The 19,564-nt window shown below is 48.3% G+C and overlaps 1 protein-coding gene across 2 annotated transcripts; it reads right to left on the bottom strand.

Annotated features, from left to right (window-relative positions):
- Positions 1-3,782: 3,782 nt before the first annotated feature.
- On the bottom strand, positions 3,783-18,722 carry DACT1 (dishevelled binding antagonist of beta catenin 1). Of its 2 annotated transcripts, XM_033063158.2 has the most exons (5): positions 18,346-18,705; positions 15,925-16,057; positions 14,162-14,317; positions 9,957-11,861; positions 3,783-9,465 (listed from the first exon to the last, which is right to left on the bottom strand). In XM_033063158.2, exons 1-4 carry the CDS (start codon positions 18,703-18,705, stop codon positions 10,003-10,005), a joined length of 2,508 nt encoding a protein of 835 aa, XP_032919049.1. In that variant the 3' UTR covers positions 3,783-9,465; positions 9,957-10,002. The 2 variants fall into 2 exon arrangements, with proteins under 2 accessions (XP_032919049.1, XP_032919048.1); XM_033063157.2 differs by having other exon boundaries at positions 3,783-11,861; positions 18,346-18,722.
- Positions 18,723-19,564: the final 842 nt, after the last annotated feature.

Genomic DNA, 19,564 nt, shown 5'->3' with positions numbered 1-19,564 from the left:
TTGAGACAACCCACAGTGCAAGCTGCAGCACTATTCCCTTCTGCAGAATTTCTACCTGGTTGTGTTCTGCTCTGCTTTGGCAGGAATTCAGCCTAATCTCATCAACACTAAACTTTTTCCCAAACCATAATCTCCTATTTAAGTCCCTTCCTAGCACACGCCCTCTCAGGACAGCTCATTTTCCTCTCAACAGCAGCCTCTGCACATCAGTCCAGTTCCAGCTGCTCTCAGGTCAGGGGCAGAGAGTTGTACATCCTGTACAGCCCACCAGGAGCATTGCAGGGATATACAAATCAGCCAAATCTAAATTATCTGCTCTGGAAGACAGATGGTATGAACAATCTTACAGTCCCATGAACTCACCATGGGAGGAGAATGAGGTAAAATCTCTGTATTTATCTATCTAGTGGAAATATTTGATCTGTATGAGGACAGCACACCTGATATTGTGACTACAGTGTTGTGGGGCTCAGAACAGTTCAGCAAACTGAGACAAAGAAATGGGGGAAAAAGAAGAGATTCACTTGGAAAAATCGCTGCCTAAATGACATTTATTCTGTGATTTGCTAGAAAATATGGGGGACAGGTTCTGGAAAGATTGAGATGAAGCAATACCAAAACAAAAGGGACTGAAAGACAAAGTGTCTTGTTCTGCTCTGTGTAACACTGAACATTTCTCACTGCTCATGGACCAAGTGACAGCAGCAGCAGCCACAGGCACCTTTGCTTATACCCTGTTCAGCAACCAACAGGCTCCACTGGGAGCCTAAATTTATCTATATTATAATAAAATGTTTCTGGGAACCTGTTGTCCCCAAGACACAGCTCCAACGTGTCTAACAAGCACCAAGGCTCCTCCTTGGGATGCAGCCGGACGTGCTGTGAAAGCTGAGAGCTCCCAAACACGCCAGGAACTTCTCCTGGGAAACATCTGTGGGAGACACTGACACCAGCTGAAGGGTTATGTGGGGCTTGAGCAGCAAACCATCTGTCAGGACCTGCTTATTAGGATGTTTACTCACAAACTGGCCTTCCCATCGGTGCACCAGAAGCACTTTCTGAAAGCAGCCCCGAGCATCAAGAAAACATCCTCAGAATCAATCAACAGGAACAAGAGTGGGTCCAGCAGCCAGAGGAATCAATTTCTAGCACAGGCACACTTTGTCCATTTTGCCATCTCTCCTAGCTGTAGATCAGTAAATTATTTGGGTTTTTAGATCAATGTCAGGGAGGATCTTTTGGCAGGACAAAAGGCTTTTGTTTCCTTGACCCACTCAGATCCATTAACTCTGCTATACAGTAGGGAGGCTGATTTATTATTTTCACTCTGCTGTGTTTCCTGTCCATATTATGATGCATGTGTTGAGCAGCTAATGAAGGGTGGGAACACAACAGAAAGAAAACACAGTTCTCCACTTGCCTTTTTAAAATTATTAAATATGAAATTAATTGTTTGTTTCATATTTCTGTAATGAATAATTACCACGTGCATGAGCCCAAGCAACCTAGCCAGGGTAACAGTGGGCATCTGCAATGGGCCCAGGGGAAGACACATGCTCTGCATCAAATGTCAGTGGCTCAGCAATAAAAGCCTCTCAGGGCTGAGACCATCCTTCAAAGGCAGCAAGTCTCACTGTGGATCAACACAGGAAAAAGAAAGCAGCAGGGACCACAGCAGAGATCCCTATCTCCATGGCAGGGAAGGGGAGGGGAAGGAAAGGGAGCTTGTCATTTAACAGCAATAATAAACACTTCTGAGTGTGCTTCCTCCTCTCCCTGCATGAGCATCTTCACCCTAAGCCCTGGTGGGCTTTGGGTGGGATCATTCAGATCCAACCTCTCAATCCCAATATTCCTGTCAGACAAAAGTACTTTGGGGTAGCTGTGGGTTGTGCAGCTGTAGAGTTGCTGTGTTTGTTGTCCCATACAAACCACGCAGAAGACACCTGTAAAAAAACATGGATATGTTGCAGACAAGAAAAGGATCGCATCTCTTCCTCCCAAGCAGCTGAACATCAAGGAAAACACTCTCATGAGGTGTTTGACAGGAGAAACAAGCCAGAACTTCACTTTCATTCAGCACTCAGGCTTTAATGCCAAGCCACAATTTATTTCACAAGGAAGAAAAAAAAAGCAGTAAAGGAAGCACTTAGCAGGATGAACACGCTGTCTGCTGTGGCCTGGAGGCAGGAAGGTGGCTTAAGCCAAGGCAGGGATCAGGATATCCAGGTCAGTGGCCAGCACTGCCCTTGACCTCACTGCCCACCAGGTGGGATGGCTGCTCCTGGCACAGCTCCTGTGGCTCCTGCCTCTGCAAGCTGCTCCAACAGGATTTACAGACCTCTCTCTTATCACACCTGATGGATTTCCTCTCCCACTCCTTTCCCAGCCCTTGCCCTGCACTAGGAGATACAGAGAATGATGCAGCACTGAGGACTGACCTTATGTCTAGAATGAGGAGACAATCACCACGATTCTGCTTTCCAAGACTCTGGATTTTTAGCAAACACCTACTCTTTCCTGAGTTCACCTTCCCAAGAGAAGAGCAGCTTCAGGAAATCGTGTCAGTCAAGAGTCCAGGAAAGAAAACTGTAATGTGATACAGGTCTAACGCAGAGAAACGCTGGGAACGTCTCCTTTTACACAGGGCCCTTCCAAAAGGAAACCAACCCACTGTAAATAATGTCTGGGAAAAGGCAAACCTCTAACCATTCCTTTGCCTCCACTGCTTGCTCAGTTAAATTGCATCTCTCCTTTGAAGCCAGGCAAAGTTACCCTCTCGGCTTTCTAGTTCTGGTCTCTAGCCCTGAGATCCTGCTGTTTTGCTAATCTCACTGCCTGAAACTGGGATTAAAGCTGGATTAGCCAGGCAGATGAATGAGTGGTGCTCCAGACTGTCCACATTTGGTGTTTGTGCCTGCCTCATTTTCCCAGCTCTACTTGGGCATCCAAAGGAAGGGAGCAGATGCAGAAAGAGTAATTCTTTCACTTCCCAAGAGCCATCCCCAGGGTTTACACAAAGTCCTGCTGCTGATACAGAGTACAAAGCACATTCATTCATATAACTGAAGTGGTTTTAGCTCTGTGTCCTCAAATACAACAAAATTAATTTCTTCCTTTAAAAGTTGTCCTTGCTTTTACTGCTAAAATCAAGACATTGCTTCTCCCAAACTCAAATTAACAGTTTGAATCCAGTTTCACCATACAGAGCCTGGCTTTTAAGGAAGAGCAGGGAGCTCCTTCCAACATGAGCCAAAGAAGTCATTGGGACAGTTTGTGCAAACAGGCATGGGACTCTTGGAAAGCTTAGTGACCTTGATCCAGCATTCCTGAGCACATGCTTAATTCACCCCAAAGCGTGTGCTGAAATGCTTCACTGAGTAAGAATGGCCTTAATCACATGCTTAAACACTTACTGCATGAGCACTTCAGAGATTAAGATTGATTAGGTCCTTCTCCTACCTGTACCTCATACCTCCCCTCTTGGTGAAAATCTCATTTTTGAGAGCATGAATCTCATAAGGTGACACAGGGAACACATTTTTCAACAGGTTACAAATTTTCCAGCTTCCTGCCCCCTGACCACAGAAGACTTGACCTTTTTCAGGGGGGAATAAAGCAATTTACCTCTCAAGCCTGATCTCATGAACCCCATCACACGGTCAGAGTCCAAGTCATATGGGTTTTCCTTTAGTATTGTCAAGAAAGTCTTAGTTCCCAGGACTTACTATTCCTTTAAAACAAACAAAATCCAGATTTTTCAGAGCTTTGGCTCAGTGAAATGAAGTTGTTAATGTTAATACACTTTATTGATCTTAAAGGAATACAGCATGAAAACAAAGGCCATTAACTGAGATAGAGGCTCTGTTTACATCAAATCACACAGCATGAAAGGAATGAAAGGAGCAAATCCAAACTCAGATCCCCACAAACTGAGGTCCCCACAAGAACAATATAAAGTGTTTGCTTCAGCCCAGACTTGGTCTGGTCCCCAATGTCATTTGGACCAAGCTTGCCCATATTTTTTGACAGGGAGCTATTCCAGGCAGCCATCACTGGCTCAGATCCCCAGATCCCTGCTCAGGAGAAAATTCATTTGCCCTGCCCCTGGGGGCTCCAAAACTGCTGTGCTGCCCCAGCCAACTCTGGTCAAATGGAGATGACCATGGGATGCACTGCTCTGCTGCTCCAAACCAAGGCACAAGTGGAGACAAAGTCACGTGGAGAGAAAAGCTCCCCAAGGACAGCAAATTCTCAAGGCAAAGAGCAGGGGGGGCACTTTGGCTCTAGGATGGTTCATTAGGTTTGTAGGTCACCAGCTTTTCCTGCAGCTTATAAGCAGCTGCAGGGTGTAAAACTGCTGCCCAACAGACTCCCAAGGTAGATTCATTTATGGACCGAAGTCATGAGGAACACACACAGATTGTGTCCATAACTGTAGCTGTGGTACAGGGGATGATGTTCACCATAACACAGAATTTAGAGTGCCTGCCTGAAAGTGTGGATGAATTTATTGTGCCAGAGGACAAGAGTGACCAAAACCATGTGTCCATAGTCTGGATAAATGCATGTCACCATCAGCTAGACATGGAAAGTGAACCTCTGCCTTCAGCAGAAGTTGGGAGGGCAAAAGACAAATAAATATTAGAGTGAGGAAAATTCAATTGCATAGAAAACTCCCATCAGTTACTTCAAGATCAGAGGAACACAGGAAATGGTCTGCTGGGTCAGGAGGATGGTGCATCTCCCCCAGCTAATGGTGCTTCAGCAGCTGCAGGAAAAGACAGTGTTGAGGAGGAGCACACAAGCCTGGCCACTGTTTGCAGTCCAGTCACCTCACACTCTCCCTGGCATCCACAATCATTGGTGGAGCACATCCATCCCTACCTTCTCTTTCCCTCTGAACTTGCAGAAACAAATTCCCTGCTGTGTAAAAAAGCACATTCTAGGATCCCTTTTTAAATCCATCCCCCTGGTTTTCATGTATCTCCCTTCATTCCAGAACTGTAGAATTTTCAAACCCCAAAGCAGCTCACAGAATCACAGAACAGTTAAGGTTGGAAAAGACTTCTAAGATCAAGTCCAGCTCTTAACCCAAGAACCATCTTGTTCACCACTACATCAAGTCCCCAGGTGCCACATTTTTTGAACACTTCCAGGGATGGTGACTCCACCACTTCCCTGGGATGCTCGTTCCAATGCCTTAACATCCTTTCAGTGAAGAATTTTCTCCTTATATCCAATCTAAACCTCCCCTGGTGCAGCTTGAGGCAATTTCCTCATGTCCTTTTGCTTGTTAATTGAGAGAAGAGACCAACCCCCACCTGGCTCCACCCTGCTTTCAGGGAGTTGTTGACAGTGATGAGGTCTCCCCTAAGTCTCCTTTTCTCCAGGTTGATGCTCCTCAGCCACTTCTCTCAAGACTTCTGCTCTAGTCCAGCCTTTCCATCCATTGCATTGCCCTTCTCTGGACATGCTCCAGCATCAATTGTTTCTCACCACTGTTCTCCATCTGTAATGTTAAGCTGAGAATGGTTCTGTTTTTTGCATTAGCAGTTCACTCATAATTTTTTTTTGTTGGCTACTCCAAAGGTGTATACTCTAAAGTTAGCTATTAAAAATGTATTTAGCTGTTTCTGCTTCCTCAAAAATGTCCTTGTTCCCTCTCATAAGAAAAACCACATGCCTGGGGAAAGCCATGCCCAGCAGTGGCCACCACTGCTCATCAAACCTGTGCTGCCCTTTGTGACAGGAAGGGGTGCAGGTCCCTCAGGGATGGCTTTGCTGGCTGTCCCCTGAGGAGTGCCTGTCCTTCCTCTGAGCCAACAAACAGCTTGGGATTACTGAAGGCACAGGACTGCTGTGGAGAATCTGATTTCAGTCCTTCAGACCCCAAGCCATGAGGAAAGTAGAAAACTTGTGAGGGATGGGCAGGTTGCTGTTGAAGCCCCAGGACCAGGAAAGCTCAGAGGGCGTTCTGCAATCAGGGGCTGTGCTGTGGAAGGCCAAACCCAGGCCTGGGGAATGGAAGCTCATCTCTTGTCCCCAGTTCCTACAGCACTTGGTCAGATGGTTTAAGCACCTCAACAGCTTGGAGTGCCAAGAGTGGCCTTGAGCATTCAGAGAGTTCTGGAAGAAATGAGGCAGAGTCCCTGGCAGGACTCCATTGAGCCCAGTGTAACTCACTGAGCGAGATGTTAGGCTGAAACACCTCCTCTTCTGGAAATGCAGCTGAACCAGGATCAGACCACTCTATTTATGGGACTCTCCACTGCTCCTTTCCCTCAGACCCAGCTGTCTGAGCCCTTGCTCCACACACATTGGATTTCCCAGGACAAGCAGGAGTTCCACAGCAGGGGCCCCACGCAGTTGGGACGTCTGGGCACCAAGCCAGAGCCTCTCCCTGACCCTGCACACACCAGACACAGCTCAATTCTTTCTTTGCTGGCCCACAGCTGGTGGCTGGGGTGAGGGAGCAGAGGACAGACCCAGAAAGGCTGCTGGAAGGCAGACAGTGCCACACTCATCCCCTCAGAGTGCATGGTGCTGATGCCCTCAGTGAGAGCAATGGCATTCCAGAGGTGTGCAGAAACTGTGAATTATCTGAGCCACAAGGAATTCAGCTCAAAGGGCTCGTGCTCCTTTGTTTCTCTACTTTCCTGCACATAAGGAGCACAGGGATACCTAATCCCAAAACTCCCCTCTAGCACCTACCCCCACCTTGAAACAGCTCCCAGCGCAATGAAATGTTCCCACTTCAGACTTCCAAAGACAACCATAAACACTGGGGATAATTAAAAAGTGAACATCATGAAAAATACACTGGCAAGCTGTGAAGCTGGAAAGCCAGGTAGCTTAAAGAAGTGCCAGATATTCAACTGGGCTCCAAGATCAGCAGATGTTTTTCAACCTAATGTTGCGAAAACTTACTCACTCAGATGTGTTTCCTAAATCAGAACCAGAGATGAGAATGTGTGTTGTGTATTGGGACCATATCAAGTACTTTTCCAGCACTGTTAAGATCTGTTATTAAAAAAAACAAAAGAAAAAAAAAAAAAAAAAGAAAAAAGGAGGGGGTTGGATGTCGATAGAAAAAACTAGGCCTGCTTAAAGGATTCTGGATGCTTACCTAAATCATGTAAGAAAAGAAAAATTCCTTCCCCAAACTGAAAAGACTCGGATGCAATTAAGAGGGAGATACCATCAGCCCATTTCCAAGTCTGGTATTAAGCTATTCAACAAGAGAGCTGCAGAATACAGTGGCTGCAGCTGATACAGTCTTAGCAATATTTAGGTGGTTATTTTATTTTCTTTTTTTACTCAATTATGTGAAAAGAAACCATTCAGCAGCTCACTTTTGAAAAGCAGCCTGCCTCACCCAGTACAAGGCAATCTGCTACAGCACTGCAATTAGAAACTCGTCATCCCAACGCCACTGGGTTTGTCTTTCCACCAGCAGCTCCTTTACAGCCAGAGAGAGTGCAGGGCTGGGGATCCTCTGCTGCTCTTCTACACCTTTGAGGAGATTTACAGGGATTTGCACATGTTTTTCTCACTCAGAGAGAGATTATGTGGCATGATTAAGAGATATTCTAGGAAAGAAACTAGCAGCTTCCACAAGACATTCCCTTTGTTTGATATAACACCCATCAGTTATTAATGGGATGGCTTTAAGCTGTTGTTTAGCCTCAGTAATATCATATTTAACAACAAATATTATTTCTCTCCCCTCTCTGTAGTGGCAGCCTTTGTCCAGCAATTTCTGCATGAATTATTCTAAACCAATATATAATTTTTTTATATATACATATATATACAGGCTGCTTTCCATGTGTAAAGTAACAGGAGAGTTATGAGCAGATAAGGGGAGTTACAGCTTTTGCTGTTTCATGGGAGGTGGAAGTACAAGGACTTTCTAGGTCACTGAAAAGATAGTCTGGTGAGGTACTGCAGAACCCTTACAGAAACTGCTTTTCCACTCATTTAAAAAACAAAAACAAAAAAATACCCAAAACCCCAAAATTAAAAATAGGAAAAGAATATGAGACATAAACAGGGGTTTACTACACTGCAGATTTAAAAATAAAATATGCCTCTTGGGAGTAAATGTTCCCACTGTCTCAGAGGCTGCTCCCTGAGATGTTTAGTTCTGAGTGGATCTTTCCTTCCTACATTTGTGATGCAAGGAGACCTGGGGAAAAAAACTGCTCTGCCTTTCAGGTGGGTGACAGCAGGAAAGACACAGAGGAACCACAAAGGAAAGCTCTGCTCAGACCTTGCTATGGAATGGTCAGGCTGCACACACATTCCTGAAATCCACACCAGCCACAGCACCCACTCCAGTTGTTTGTCCACTGCTTTGTGGATGCCAAAGCAGAAGATGAACCTGCAGAAACCAGTTCAACCTGCCCCAAACCTCCAACCTTCCCACCAGGCAGCTCCAAAGCTTTTGCTGTGAATGGAAGCAGTGCTGCCTATGGAGGGCTCCTTTCTCCTTTGCTGCCAGACTTCTCTCCAGTCCCATGGGAAGAATCTGAGACAGGGACCAGGGGGTGACCCAGTTGTCACCTTCCATGACCCTGCTAGGGCTGTAACAGAGCCAACAGCCAAAGCTACAGAGGGCACCATGGAACAGGCAGCTATGCTCTCCTCCACCCAGCCCAGCTCCCAGAGCACACAGCTCTTGGGGATTCACTTACTGGACATTCCATGGGGACACCTGTTGTGTCCCACTGATACAGAAACCAACCATCTGCCCCCATGTTGTACCAACCAAAGTCTGCAAGCGCCCAGACAGAGAGCAGGATTAATATTATACTTCCATCTGCTCTGAAACGTGAGCTGCCCATCAGCAACAACCTCTGAGCTCCTAAATCCCACCTTGCCCTTGGAAAAATGCAAGCTATGAGAAGAACAAGAGGAGCTGTGACAAGCCAATTCCCTCAAAGCACAAGTCACATCCACAGCAGCATTTTAAATTTGCCCTGTTTCCTGCATGGCTAAATGCAAGGAACATTAACAGGTCACATCAGGAGACATCTGAGTGGTGACAACACCAATATAAAAGCACTGACTGGGTCTGCACCAACGTAACAAACTTTAAAAAGTATTAAAACAGACTGTTTATTACAGCATATGATGTGTTATATTAATTTACACAATGATATATATATAAAAACAGCCATTGATGATGTACAGTAAATTGGACATCAACAGGAATATTAAAACTACTGATACTCATGCACATGACATGCATATGGGTTTTTTTTTTTCTTTTTCAAAAGCAGTTTTACACAATATAATGAAGTTACTAAGCCTTGGTCAGCTGCTCCAGCTGCAGTTTACTCTGGACACCACGGCCGTCCGCAGCGGGACTCCCAGGAGATCAGAGCAGAGTGCACTCCAGGGAAAGCGACTTAACCTCGGAGACAGATTGAACAGGAGCCCTTTCCTGGTGGGGGAAGGCTGGGGGAGGACAGGAGTGAGTTTCAAGAAGAGAATCAACAAGAAAAGGAAAAAAAAAAACAGACCAGAGTACCAGAAGGAAAAAGTTCAAGATGTGGTAACAGCAGCAGCAGAAAGGGACAAGCAAAAATATGAAGAACCACCCTCACTCCCTCCCCTTTGTTCCCTAAAAATGTATGACCTCAAGCTGTCGATATCCTGTATAAGACCCAGAACTGGAAAAACTAGGCAAGGAAGATCCATTCCCAGAAACATTTTAGCCTTTTTCTCAAAGCCTTCTGACACCACGCGCTGGAGGCTGTTCACCACTGAAATGGCAGTGTTGTGTTGTTGGGTTATTTTAAACAAGTGTAACGGTCTTTTATTTCCACATAAAAGGCACTAGTATCCACCCAAGTTCTGAAGACAAGTGACATAATTTACCTTAAGTTTTAAATATTTGTATTTAAAAAAAAAAAAAATCTGTGGAAATATGTACAAAAAAAAAGCACCTTGCTTCTGAAAGCAGAAGCAGATACATTCCACCAAGTCACCTCACTAGACGGTCGTCATGAGCTTCAGGGAGCCTGACCGAAAGCGGAGGATCTTCTTCTTGAGGTTATGGGAGGCTTTGATTTTGACAAAGGCCTTGGCCGCATTTTCATGCAGCTCGGGCGCCGTGACTGTTTGGATGGGGAGCGTCTGGACAAACTGGGACCAAATCAGGCCCCCGCTCTCGTCAGAGTCGCTGGTGGTCGTGCTCTCCCCTACAAACTCCACCTCGCTCAGGCTTGACTCGCTGTCTCCAAAGCAGTTCGTGGTGTAGTTGCTCTGCTCGTCCTCGCTCGTGTCCACCACGGTGGAGTGGAACAAGGACTCGCACTCGGCCGAGTACTCCGAGTCGCTGGCCACGTAGGCGTAGGGGCTGACATAGGGCAGGGGTACCTGGGAATAGACCCCCACGCCCTCCCGCCGGTTCCTCCTTGCCCTCCGCAGGGCCTCCTCGTAGGAGATCTCCGCCGAGGACTTCCAGCGGCGGTAGTCGGCACGCTTGTGCTTGGGCTTGGCCACCACAACCTCGCGGCCGTGGCCGTGGGAGCGCAGGGCGGATCTGTGCAGGCCGGCCTGCCGGCCCGGGAGGCTCGGCTCCAGCGGCAAGCCGCTGCCTCTCTTCCCCCGCGACGAGGGCTTTTTCACTTTCTTATTTGTATCCAATTCCTCGGGAAAGCGGCACTTCTTGCCGACCAGTTTGGCTTTCTCCCGCAAGGTCTGTGAGCTGTTTTCCAGCCCGTTGGCAAGGTGGGACCTGTGTTTCAACGCGGAGCTTTTCAAAATCTTGACGTTCCGGGTGCCTTTGTGAAGCTTCATGCTTTGCTGCTGGGCCGGGATGTACTGGGCGTTCACCAGCAGCCCATCGTCCAGGCTCTGCGAGGAAGAGCCCTCGCTTTTGAAATCCAGCGCGGGCCTCTCCTCGACGGCCGGTGACGAGGAGCGAGCCGCCTGCAAGTTGCTCTTCAACAGGACCTTTTTGGGAGGCTGGCTGACCCTGCTCTCTGGCTGCAGCACCACCGGCTTCCCTGGGGTCTCTTTGGGAGACGCAGCAAAGAGCTGGCCGTTCTCCTTGGGGACATCCCCGGCCGAGGCCGCGGCGTTGCGGCCCAGCTCCGGCGGTGCCGGTTTGATGCCCCGCGGCAAGTGCTTGCTCTGGAGTTCCGCTGTTGTGCCGGGTGGGAAAGCTGCTGGCAAAGGGGCCTTCCTGCTCTCCAGCTGCTCCCCAGCCGGCTCCCTTGGCCTCTGCTTTAACGGGGAGGGAGCTGTGTGGTCGGCAGCGGGGGCCGCACCGGCAGGCAAACACACCGGCTTGGAGCTCTTCAGGTTCACCACGTTGCCGTGGGCCACCATTGCTGCCGGCTGCCGGACGCACATGCTCCCGTGCCTCAAGATGCCTTTGGTGGCATCGGCGTTGAGACTCGTCCGGGGTTTGTTAGTCCTTACTGCGTGAGTCTTTTTCTGAACCAGGCTTAAGATGTAGCTGTCTATCCTCTTGCTGGTGGAAGGGCACGGAGCCGGCCAGGAGCTCTGCGGGGGGAAGGCGTTGGCGGATTGTCCCGAGTCCGTTTCGGATGGGGTGCAAACGTCGCTCATATCGCAAGCGAGCCTCTCCTCTTCTCGCTGGGGGTTCTCAGTCACGGGGAGGAGGAACATGGGGCTCTGCACAGCCACGGCGTGGAGCGGGCTGGGGTAGCGGTAGATGTCGTTCCCGTTTTTAGACACCAGATCGCACTGGTACTTGGGATGAACATCTGCAACGACATCGAGGGAATTTGAGTGCGGTGTGGACAAAGAGCGACAGACAGAGCCTGCGGTCTGGTCCTCATGCTGGCCTTCCTTATTATAGTCCATCCAGCCTATGAGATCTGAAAGGCATTTTAGAAGAGTTTAGAGAGCCTGCCAGGGACAGCTGTGCTACGTTTTTAATGTGCTGCCAAGGACGCCGGTCCATCTACGCACACGATGCAAAGCATTAACTACAGCAGCAGCAATTCTGCAATGGGGATGCTGTTCAAGCAATATAAAAAGCAGCACTATCATTCTGTGGGTCAACCTGTCACTGCACCTATGTGGGATTTACCTCACTATGACCACATGGTTAAAACAATGAAAATCACAGCCCTAATGAGAACGTGTACGTTGTTTTCAAACCTGGGCCCAGGTTGTTAAGATCTTCCTATCTTCCTTTCAAGCCACCCAGAAGTCTGCAAGGGTCTCTTATATGTTACACAGTCACCTGTGAAACTCTCTGCAGGCCTCAGCACATATCAATTTTAAATCCAAAGAGAAACATAAAAAATACAGATAAGAGAACAATTAATTCTTGTAGCTTATTGAACAAATTTCACTTCCGGATTCTTTCAAGCACGTCTCAGGTCAGGAAAAAAAATCCAGACTTAATTTTATTGTTGTTTTAATTATTGTAACTACTATTATTATCATAATATTTATAGTAATGCTAATAGTAATAACAGATGCTCCTTTTGAATGATAAGGGGTTAAAGAATGGGAAACAGGCTGATGTTTTGACACAAGTACAAGGAGTGCAGGTCAATCCAGCTGACATCCTAGCCTTGGCTCTGCAAAGAGAGTTCTGCCAGAGAAATCCAGTGCGTTTCAAGATGCATGAGTCAGATTTAATGGCTAAGGAGCTTACTGGAGAGGTAAGCAGCCTTAAGAGCAGGGCTTCCACACAAACACCTAAGATTATTATTATTTTTAAAGCTTAAGTTGCCCTTGTCTTCTTGGGCAGGGGTACAATCTAAATGATCCTCTGCCAGTCCTGTTTTCTGCCCTGGGGCTGGAAACTTCAGCCAGGGTACTCCAATTGGAATGCTCAGTGTTCATCACTTATCTAAGGCTTATTTCAAAGAAGTCTCATGGGCATTGATGAAATTTGCTGATAGACATGATGTCCCTGTGTGAGCAGGAGAGGAAGAACAGGGAAGTTAAGAGCATAAACTTCCTCCAGATCACCTCTCAGTTTTCCTACATTTCCTAAATTCTATGTTGGCTTCAAGGAATGTTGACAAAAAGACATTGTTGAAATTTGTCAATTTGTGAAATTCCATCCCTGAAAGTGAGACTGTATGAATAATGAGAGGTTTAGGTTTTTGTGGTGTGTACAGAGAAAAACAGCAATGCAATCAGCTGGAATTACTTGTGTGTTTTTGGGTTTTTTTTAATGTATGGCCCATGAAGGTCACATATACCTTACAACAGGGAGCACTAAATTACCTCGAGCTGCTCACAGGAAAACTTAGAGGACTTGTCAGCATCTCAGAATGAATGTATCCCAGGCTGTATTTTCCCAGTTTAGAAACAGAAGATCATGAATTATTCTGTCCTTGATTCACTACAAATCACTGTAAGTTAACCTTAAAGAGCAGAACGCACATTGGAAATACTGAGGTTGGAATCATCCTCCCCAGCCCAGAATGAGCTAAAGCTTTTGAAAATGTCTGCAGTCAATAACACTTGATCACAACAGTTCTATTGAAGTCTTTTCTGGAGAACAGAGGAGCAGGATGCTATTGAACCATCCCACAAATCAAGGCTTGAATCTCCAGACTTGTGTCCAAGGAAAATTCACAGCTCTCTGCCAAAGAGACAAAATGTACCCAGCCTGTTCATGATGTCTATTTGTCTGCACTACAGAAATGCAGGACACACCTCACCATGCTCACCCAGGGGTCAAGGACCACCAGAATTGACAGAATGACTGGTAAAAACATGTGCTCTGACCCCCTAAAAAACCCCTGTACCTAGCTCCTTATTCTGTGACTTTAATGCTGACATGGCTAAGAGCTATTGTTAATTATTGCTCTTCACCAAAAATGCTTTTCTGAAGAAAGAGAAATCAGCTGACTGATGTGTTTCTGTGTACAGGTACCACTGCCCTCTGCTGGGTAGAGCAGTTGACAGAGCTGCACATGCCATTTTCATGTGTTTAGAGTGACATATTCATGTGCAAAGCTGGACCAGTGGAGGGCAAACAGTCCTGCCTCATGACCCATGCACGTGAGAGGCACTGGGATCTTTTCAGAGCATAATATGGCACATGAAAGGAAGAAGGGTTAATCCAACCCAGGTACTCCTGAGGCAGTATTTCCAAAGCCAAAGCCACCTCCTGGAGTATGATGTATTCCACCTGCTTTTACTATACCTGCAGATTTAGGGCGTCCATCTGAGATATTCAGTGTTGCCTCCAAAGGGCTGCAAAAGCAAGTGCTAGAATGGCAACTGGATAAACACTCACTGAAGACAGAGTTAGATGAATTGGAAAGCGATCCAGAAGCTCCATCACTCAGCTCATAAAACCCTATAAAAATAAGAGTTTGGATTTATATTAGTTATGTCTACACAAAGTTACTATTTGTGTCCCTAGAAAGGCAGTCAAGCTGGTGTTTGAGTTGGCTTCCTCTAACACAAGTAGTTATGGGATTTCATTCAGTCACCCCAAAAACAGCCAACAATTTAGTAATATCCTTATTGCCATGAATTTACTTTGTTTAAAAGTAAAGCACTTAAAACAGCAGAATTTATCTTAGCATGTGGAATTTTTTTTAACTTTACAAGGGCTGGGGTTCTAACCCTTACAGGGATTTTCAGATTTTAGCAATAGGGATCCAGGCTGTGTTTGGCAGCCCACTCATTTAATAGAGTGTTATACTTCCAAGACAGACTCTCCAACTATTACTTAACTGTAAAAGTGTTGGGCCCAATGCTATCCGTTACTTTCCTCAAAGTTCTGGAGATAAACATAATGTTTGTGGATGACAGGAAAGATGAAAAATGGTAAATAATGTGCAGATGCATCAAATTTAATTTCCTGGTAAACTGGAACTCTCAAGGAAAAAATGACACACCACAACCAAAACTGAAATTGTTCATTTAGGAGTAAGGAATGCAGAGCATGCCTACAGAATGGGGATGCATCCTGGAAAACAATAATCCTGGAAAGGGCTTAGTCAGCGTGGAAAAGCAGCTCAATCAAGCTTAATGATATGGCAAAAAAAGCTAATGAGATTGTTGGATGTACAAAGGGGCTAATGAATAGCAGCAGGGAAATGACTTCAGCAGTCTACATGGCCCTGGTAAGAAACACTGTAATGGTGAGCCCAGTCCTCCAATCCAGCATGCTTAAAACAAAGCTAAAAAATTGGAAAGAGGCCACTGAGCTATTTAGGAGCTTGGAAAAATGCCTTGAAATGAATGACTTTAAGAACTTGACCTGTTTAGCTCATCAAATAAAAGCCAGGAATATACTGTATAGCACCTCCAAGAGGAGCAAAAGCTGGGTATTAGAAAAGACCTTTCTTTGGGGGAGAAAAGGATATAAAAATACCAGTGCTGGAACAAGTCAGATTCAGACTAGAAATTAGCAATGGCTTTAACAATTGCAAGTTGGAGGATTCTCCACTTTTTAGTTTGTTCAGAACAAGTCTAGAAGCCTCTAGGAAAGGCTCCCCATAGTTAAATATCACTTACTGGCTTCAACACAGTTAGAAAGAGATGAAATTCAGTATATGGGGGGTGAAATTGTTTGATTCTGTGCTCCTTTCTGGCTGTATGACCACTTTTGATATCTTCCTCCTGATGGTGGTGCTTCTTTTCACCATTTTTCCTTCATCCTCCTCCCTAATATATAGGACAACCAGAACTTTTTGTACTAATGTGAGGGTGGCCTTGAAAAAACAAATGGCCCAAACACTAAAAATCTAGTTAAGCTTGAAATGTTCCTCTGAAAGAAGCAAGCAGTAGCCTTTCCAGTGGTGAGGGAACGCTGTTAGTAGGAATTTATTATCAGAGTGTGAACGAGATGTAGACATTTACTGCTGGAGTGCTGAAAACTCCAGCACTAAAATCTACAGCCACTTTAACTCCAGGTGCCAAGGGAGGCTGCATTTTGCTGAGCACTGCCCTCACCTGAACTTGGACGACTGTCTGTCTCCAGGTGTTCATCTGCCGTTTTTTCCACGTCCAGGCGGAGATCACTTATTTGCTTATCCAGCTCTTGCAACTGATTTAATAACCCAGCATCCCTCCTCCTCAAGCAGTTCTGCAAAAGAAGAGGACAAAGAACATCAGCTCCTCCAGTGGGGCAGATGTGAAGGGGTCCCAAGGACCAACAGCCTCATGAAACACCTTGTGGATATTCTTTTATATAAAAACCGAACAAAGCCCTGACATTTTAGATGGATGCTCTGGATAAATACTTAAGTGAAAAATTATGCAGGCACTTCAACCCAGCCTGTTCCAGCCAGTTCTGCATGAGGAGCATGTTCCACAGTTCAGGAAGACCAACAGGCTGTGCTGACCACAGCTGTAAGAACAAAGCTGGATTGTGTGATATGGCCAAACCAGACCTGTGCACATGGAACGGGCAAGGACGGCCGTGCCAGCCTAGCAGGGCACGTTCCCCACCACACTGGTGTTACTCAAAGATCACATCTGCTCACACAATGGCACCAAACAGCTCTGCCAACAAGTGCCTGTGGTGTGGGAACCGCCTTGTTCTGCTGCACATTATGAGCTTAGAGTCTACCATCCAGACAGCAAGATTCCCAGGGCTGGGATCACAGCCCTTTTATTAGTTTTGCAGTGCAGCAGGAAGGAAGAGTGATTCTTCCTCTTCTCCCATTATAATTGCATGAAATTGCTGCGAGATGAATTCTAAGGCTATTTATGAAGGTAATTTGATGGCATAAAATAAGCAATAAGAAATTATTTTGCAAGGCACTCATTAACCCACGGTCAACACAATCAGTTTCCCCCTGTGTATTATAATGCTGCTTATCCATCATCTGCTCAGCTTCATACCCTTTAATTGCTCTGGCTTTGGGGAAAGTGGAGGAGGCAGGAGGAAGGTTCATCTACTTTTGTTCCTTCAAGGGCATCATTTGTCTGGCACCCAGGGTGCTCTGATACATTCATCACAATGACTTTTGATGCTCATAGATGGACTAATTCTAAACCTGTTAAATCCAGAATAATCTTTTCTGTGGAGTGGACCAGTCATAGAATCACAGATTCACAGAATGGTTTGGGTTTGGGTTGGAAGGAATTGGATCATTTCATTCCAATCTCCTTGCCATGGGCAGGGACACCTTCCACTAGACCAGGTTGGTCAGAGCCCTGTCCAGCCTGGCCTTGGGCAAAGGGAGAGCAAATGCTAAAAGCATTGGCAAGCACTGGTTGAAGATGTGCTGGCGTTTAAGGCCATCCTTTGGAGAGCCAAAGGGGTGATCCCAAGCTTTCTCCGGGATTCCTGCGGGAGCTGGGGCTGGTTGGCAGCCAGGCTGGCGGAGGTGATGGGTTCAAGGGATGACTTCGCTGCGCCACCTACTGCCACCAGCGCCCCCTCCCCCAGTCAGCACCGCATCTGGTTCCAATCTGCAATGTCAAGTGCACAAATTAAAGTGCTACCACAAATCCTCGACTTTTTCTGGTCTTTTTTTTTTTTTTTTTTTTTTTTTTTTTGAGTAATGATTCCGTGGTCCTTCACTACGGCTCTCGGCCGGCAGCCAGCCCCTTCTCAGCAGAAAAAAAAAATAAAAAAAAAAATACTTGTATCTTTAAAAAAAAGGAGGAAGAACGAGGGGTGGGGAAAAGAAGAAAAAAATCAGGGAAATAAATCACGCAATGCTACTTCTCCCTGGGTGAAAGCAAATGCTGAGCCGCGCACAAAGAGCGCCAGGCACAGCTGTACGCTATTTTCATTGAAAAATGATCTGCCGCTTCATGCCGCCCTCCATCTCTTCCCACACCAGCTCCAAAGCGCGTCCTCCAACAAAAGCATCCCTTCTTTAGGGGCCCGATCCTGCCGCTGCCCGAGCGCCCGCTGCCTCCTGTCGGGGCTGGGAGCCGGGAGCTGGCTCCCAACTTCCATTCATGGCAACGCCGGCGCCTCTCTTGCCATGAATGGAAGTGGGACCGCGGGCCCGGCTCCGGGACCCGACGGGAACTGTGCGGCCACCAGCACAGCGCCGGCACGACCCGTCCAGCTCCGAGCTGTGACAGCTCCGTGCCGGCTGACAGCGGGCCGGGGGCGCTGCCCAAGGGGCTCCCCGGCTCCTTTCTCGCCTCTCCGCCGGCAGGACCCGCGGGTCACAGCGACACGGGGGCACCGAGCGGGCGGGCATCTCCCGGTGCTCCTCGCCCGCATCTCCCGGTGCTCCTCTCCCGCATCCCCGGCGCTCCTCTCCCGCATCCCCGGCGCTCCTCGCCCGCATCCCCGGCGCTCGCCGCTCGCATCCCCGGTGCTCCTCGCCCGCATCCCCGGCGTTCCTCTCCCGCATCCCCGGCGCTCGCCGCTCGCACCCCGCGGCGCCCCCCGCCCCCGCTCACCAGCTGCCTCCGCAGGAGGAGGATGTTCTCCTCCAGGAACTTCTCCTCCAGGCTGCGCGGTGCCGGCCCCTCTCCCGCCGGCTCCCCGCGGCCGCCCTGCGCCCCGGGCCCCGCTCCCGCCGGCCGCCGCAGCAGGAGGCTCTTCACCAGCAGCTCCTGCCGCTGCCGCAGGTACTCCAGCTCGCCCAGCCCGGCCAGCGTGGCCTCCAGCCGCTCCCGGGTGCGCTGCCGCTCCGCCTCCGCTTCGCCCTTCTCCCTCCAGCGCGCATCGGGCTCCCGCGGTGCCCCCGCGGGTCCCCCCGCCGCCTGCCCCGGCCCCGCCGCCGCCACCGCGGCGCTCGCCACGGGGCTCGCCTTCATCGCCGGGGAGGGGGCGGCCGCCGCTGCCAGCCCTGCCCGCGGGGGCACCGCGCCGAGCCCCGCACTGGAGCCGCCGCTGCCGCCGCCGCTCGCGAATGGTCCGCGGGGCGCCCGGCTGCCTGCCCGGCTGCCACCGCCCCGCGCCCGCCCACCGCCCGCCTCCAGCCCTCCTCCAGCCCTCCTCCATACCTCCTTCATCCCTCCTTCATCCCTCCTTCCCGCCCGCCTTCCTCCCCGCCCGCCCGCGGCTCCGTGCCCATCTTCCTCCTCCTCTCACCTCCGTTGTCCGCTCGCCGCGGGGGTGCGGGCAGGAAGGGGATGCGGGAGTGCAAACCGCTGACCTTCCCAAAAAACTCCATCCGTGACCTCTGGAGCTCTGCAGGGGCAATCACTCTATTCTGTCATCACTCTGTGATTCTATTATTATAGAATCGCAGAACGGTTTGAGTTGAGATATTGAATCCCTCGTTCCAACACCCCCGTGCCGTGGCAGGGACATCTCCGCTATCCCAGGTTGTTCCAAGCCCTGTCCAACCCAGCCTGGAACACTGCCAGGGATGGGGCATCCACAGCTTCTCTGGGCAACCTGTGCCTCACACCCTCGCAGGGAAGAATTTCTTCCTAATCTTAATTTCTTCCCTAATCTAAACCTGCCCTCTGTCAGTTTAAAGCCAAACGCTGATTATACAGACCAGCACATCCAAACCAGGAGCAAAAATCATGCATCTGGGGAAAAAACAAAACCCCGGCATGAAGAAATGAGGGTGTAATGAGAGAAAAAAGTGGAAAACAGAGGAGAACATGGAAATCCTTGCACTGGTGTGCTGGCCATGGCATGGGCAGTGGGATCAAAGCACTG

This window comes from Catharus ustulatus, chromosome 6 (assembly GCF_009819885.2).
Source record: "Catharus ustulatus isolate bCatUst1 chromosome 6, bCatUst1.pri.v2, whole genome shotgun sequence".
Classification (NCBI taxonomy): domain Eukaryota; kingdom Metazoa; phylum Chordata; class Aves; order Passeriformes; family Turdidae; genus Catharus; species Catharus ustulatus.
This window is presented reverse-complemented; position numbering and strand designations above follow the sequence as displayed.

Coding starts and splice junctions, on each gene's coding strand:
- DACT1 (XM_033063157.2), bottom strand. CDS start 18,705: ATGAAGGCGAGCCCCGTGGCGAGCGCCGCGGTGGCGGCGGCGGGGCCG. Junction 16,058..18,345: donor TCCTCCTGCGGAGGCAGCTG/GTGAGCGGGGGC, acceptor CTTCTTTTGCAG/AACTGCTTGAGGAGGAGGGA. Junction 11,862..14,161: donor TGGACGCCCTAAATCTGCAG/GTATAGTAAAAG, acceptor AATGCCTTTCAG/ATCTCATAGGCTGGATGGAC.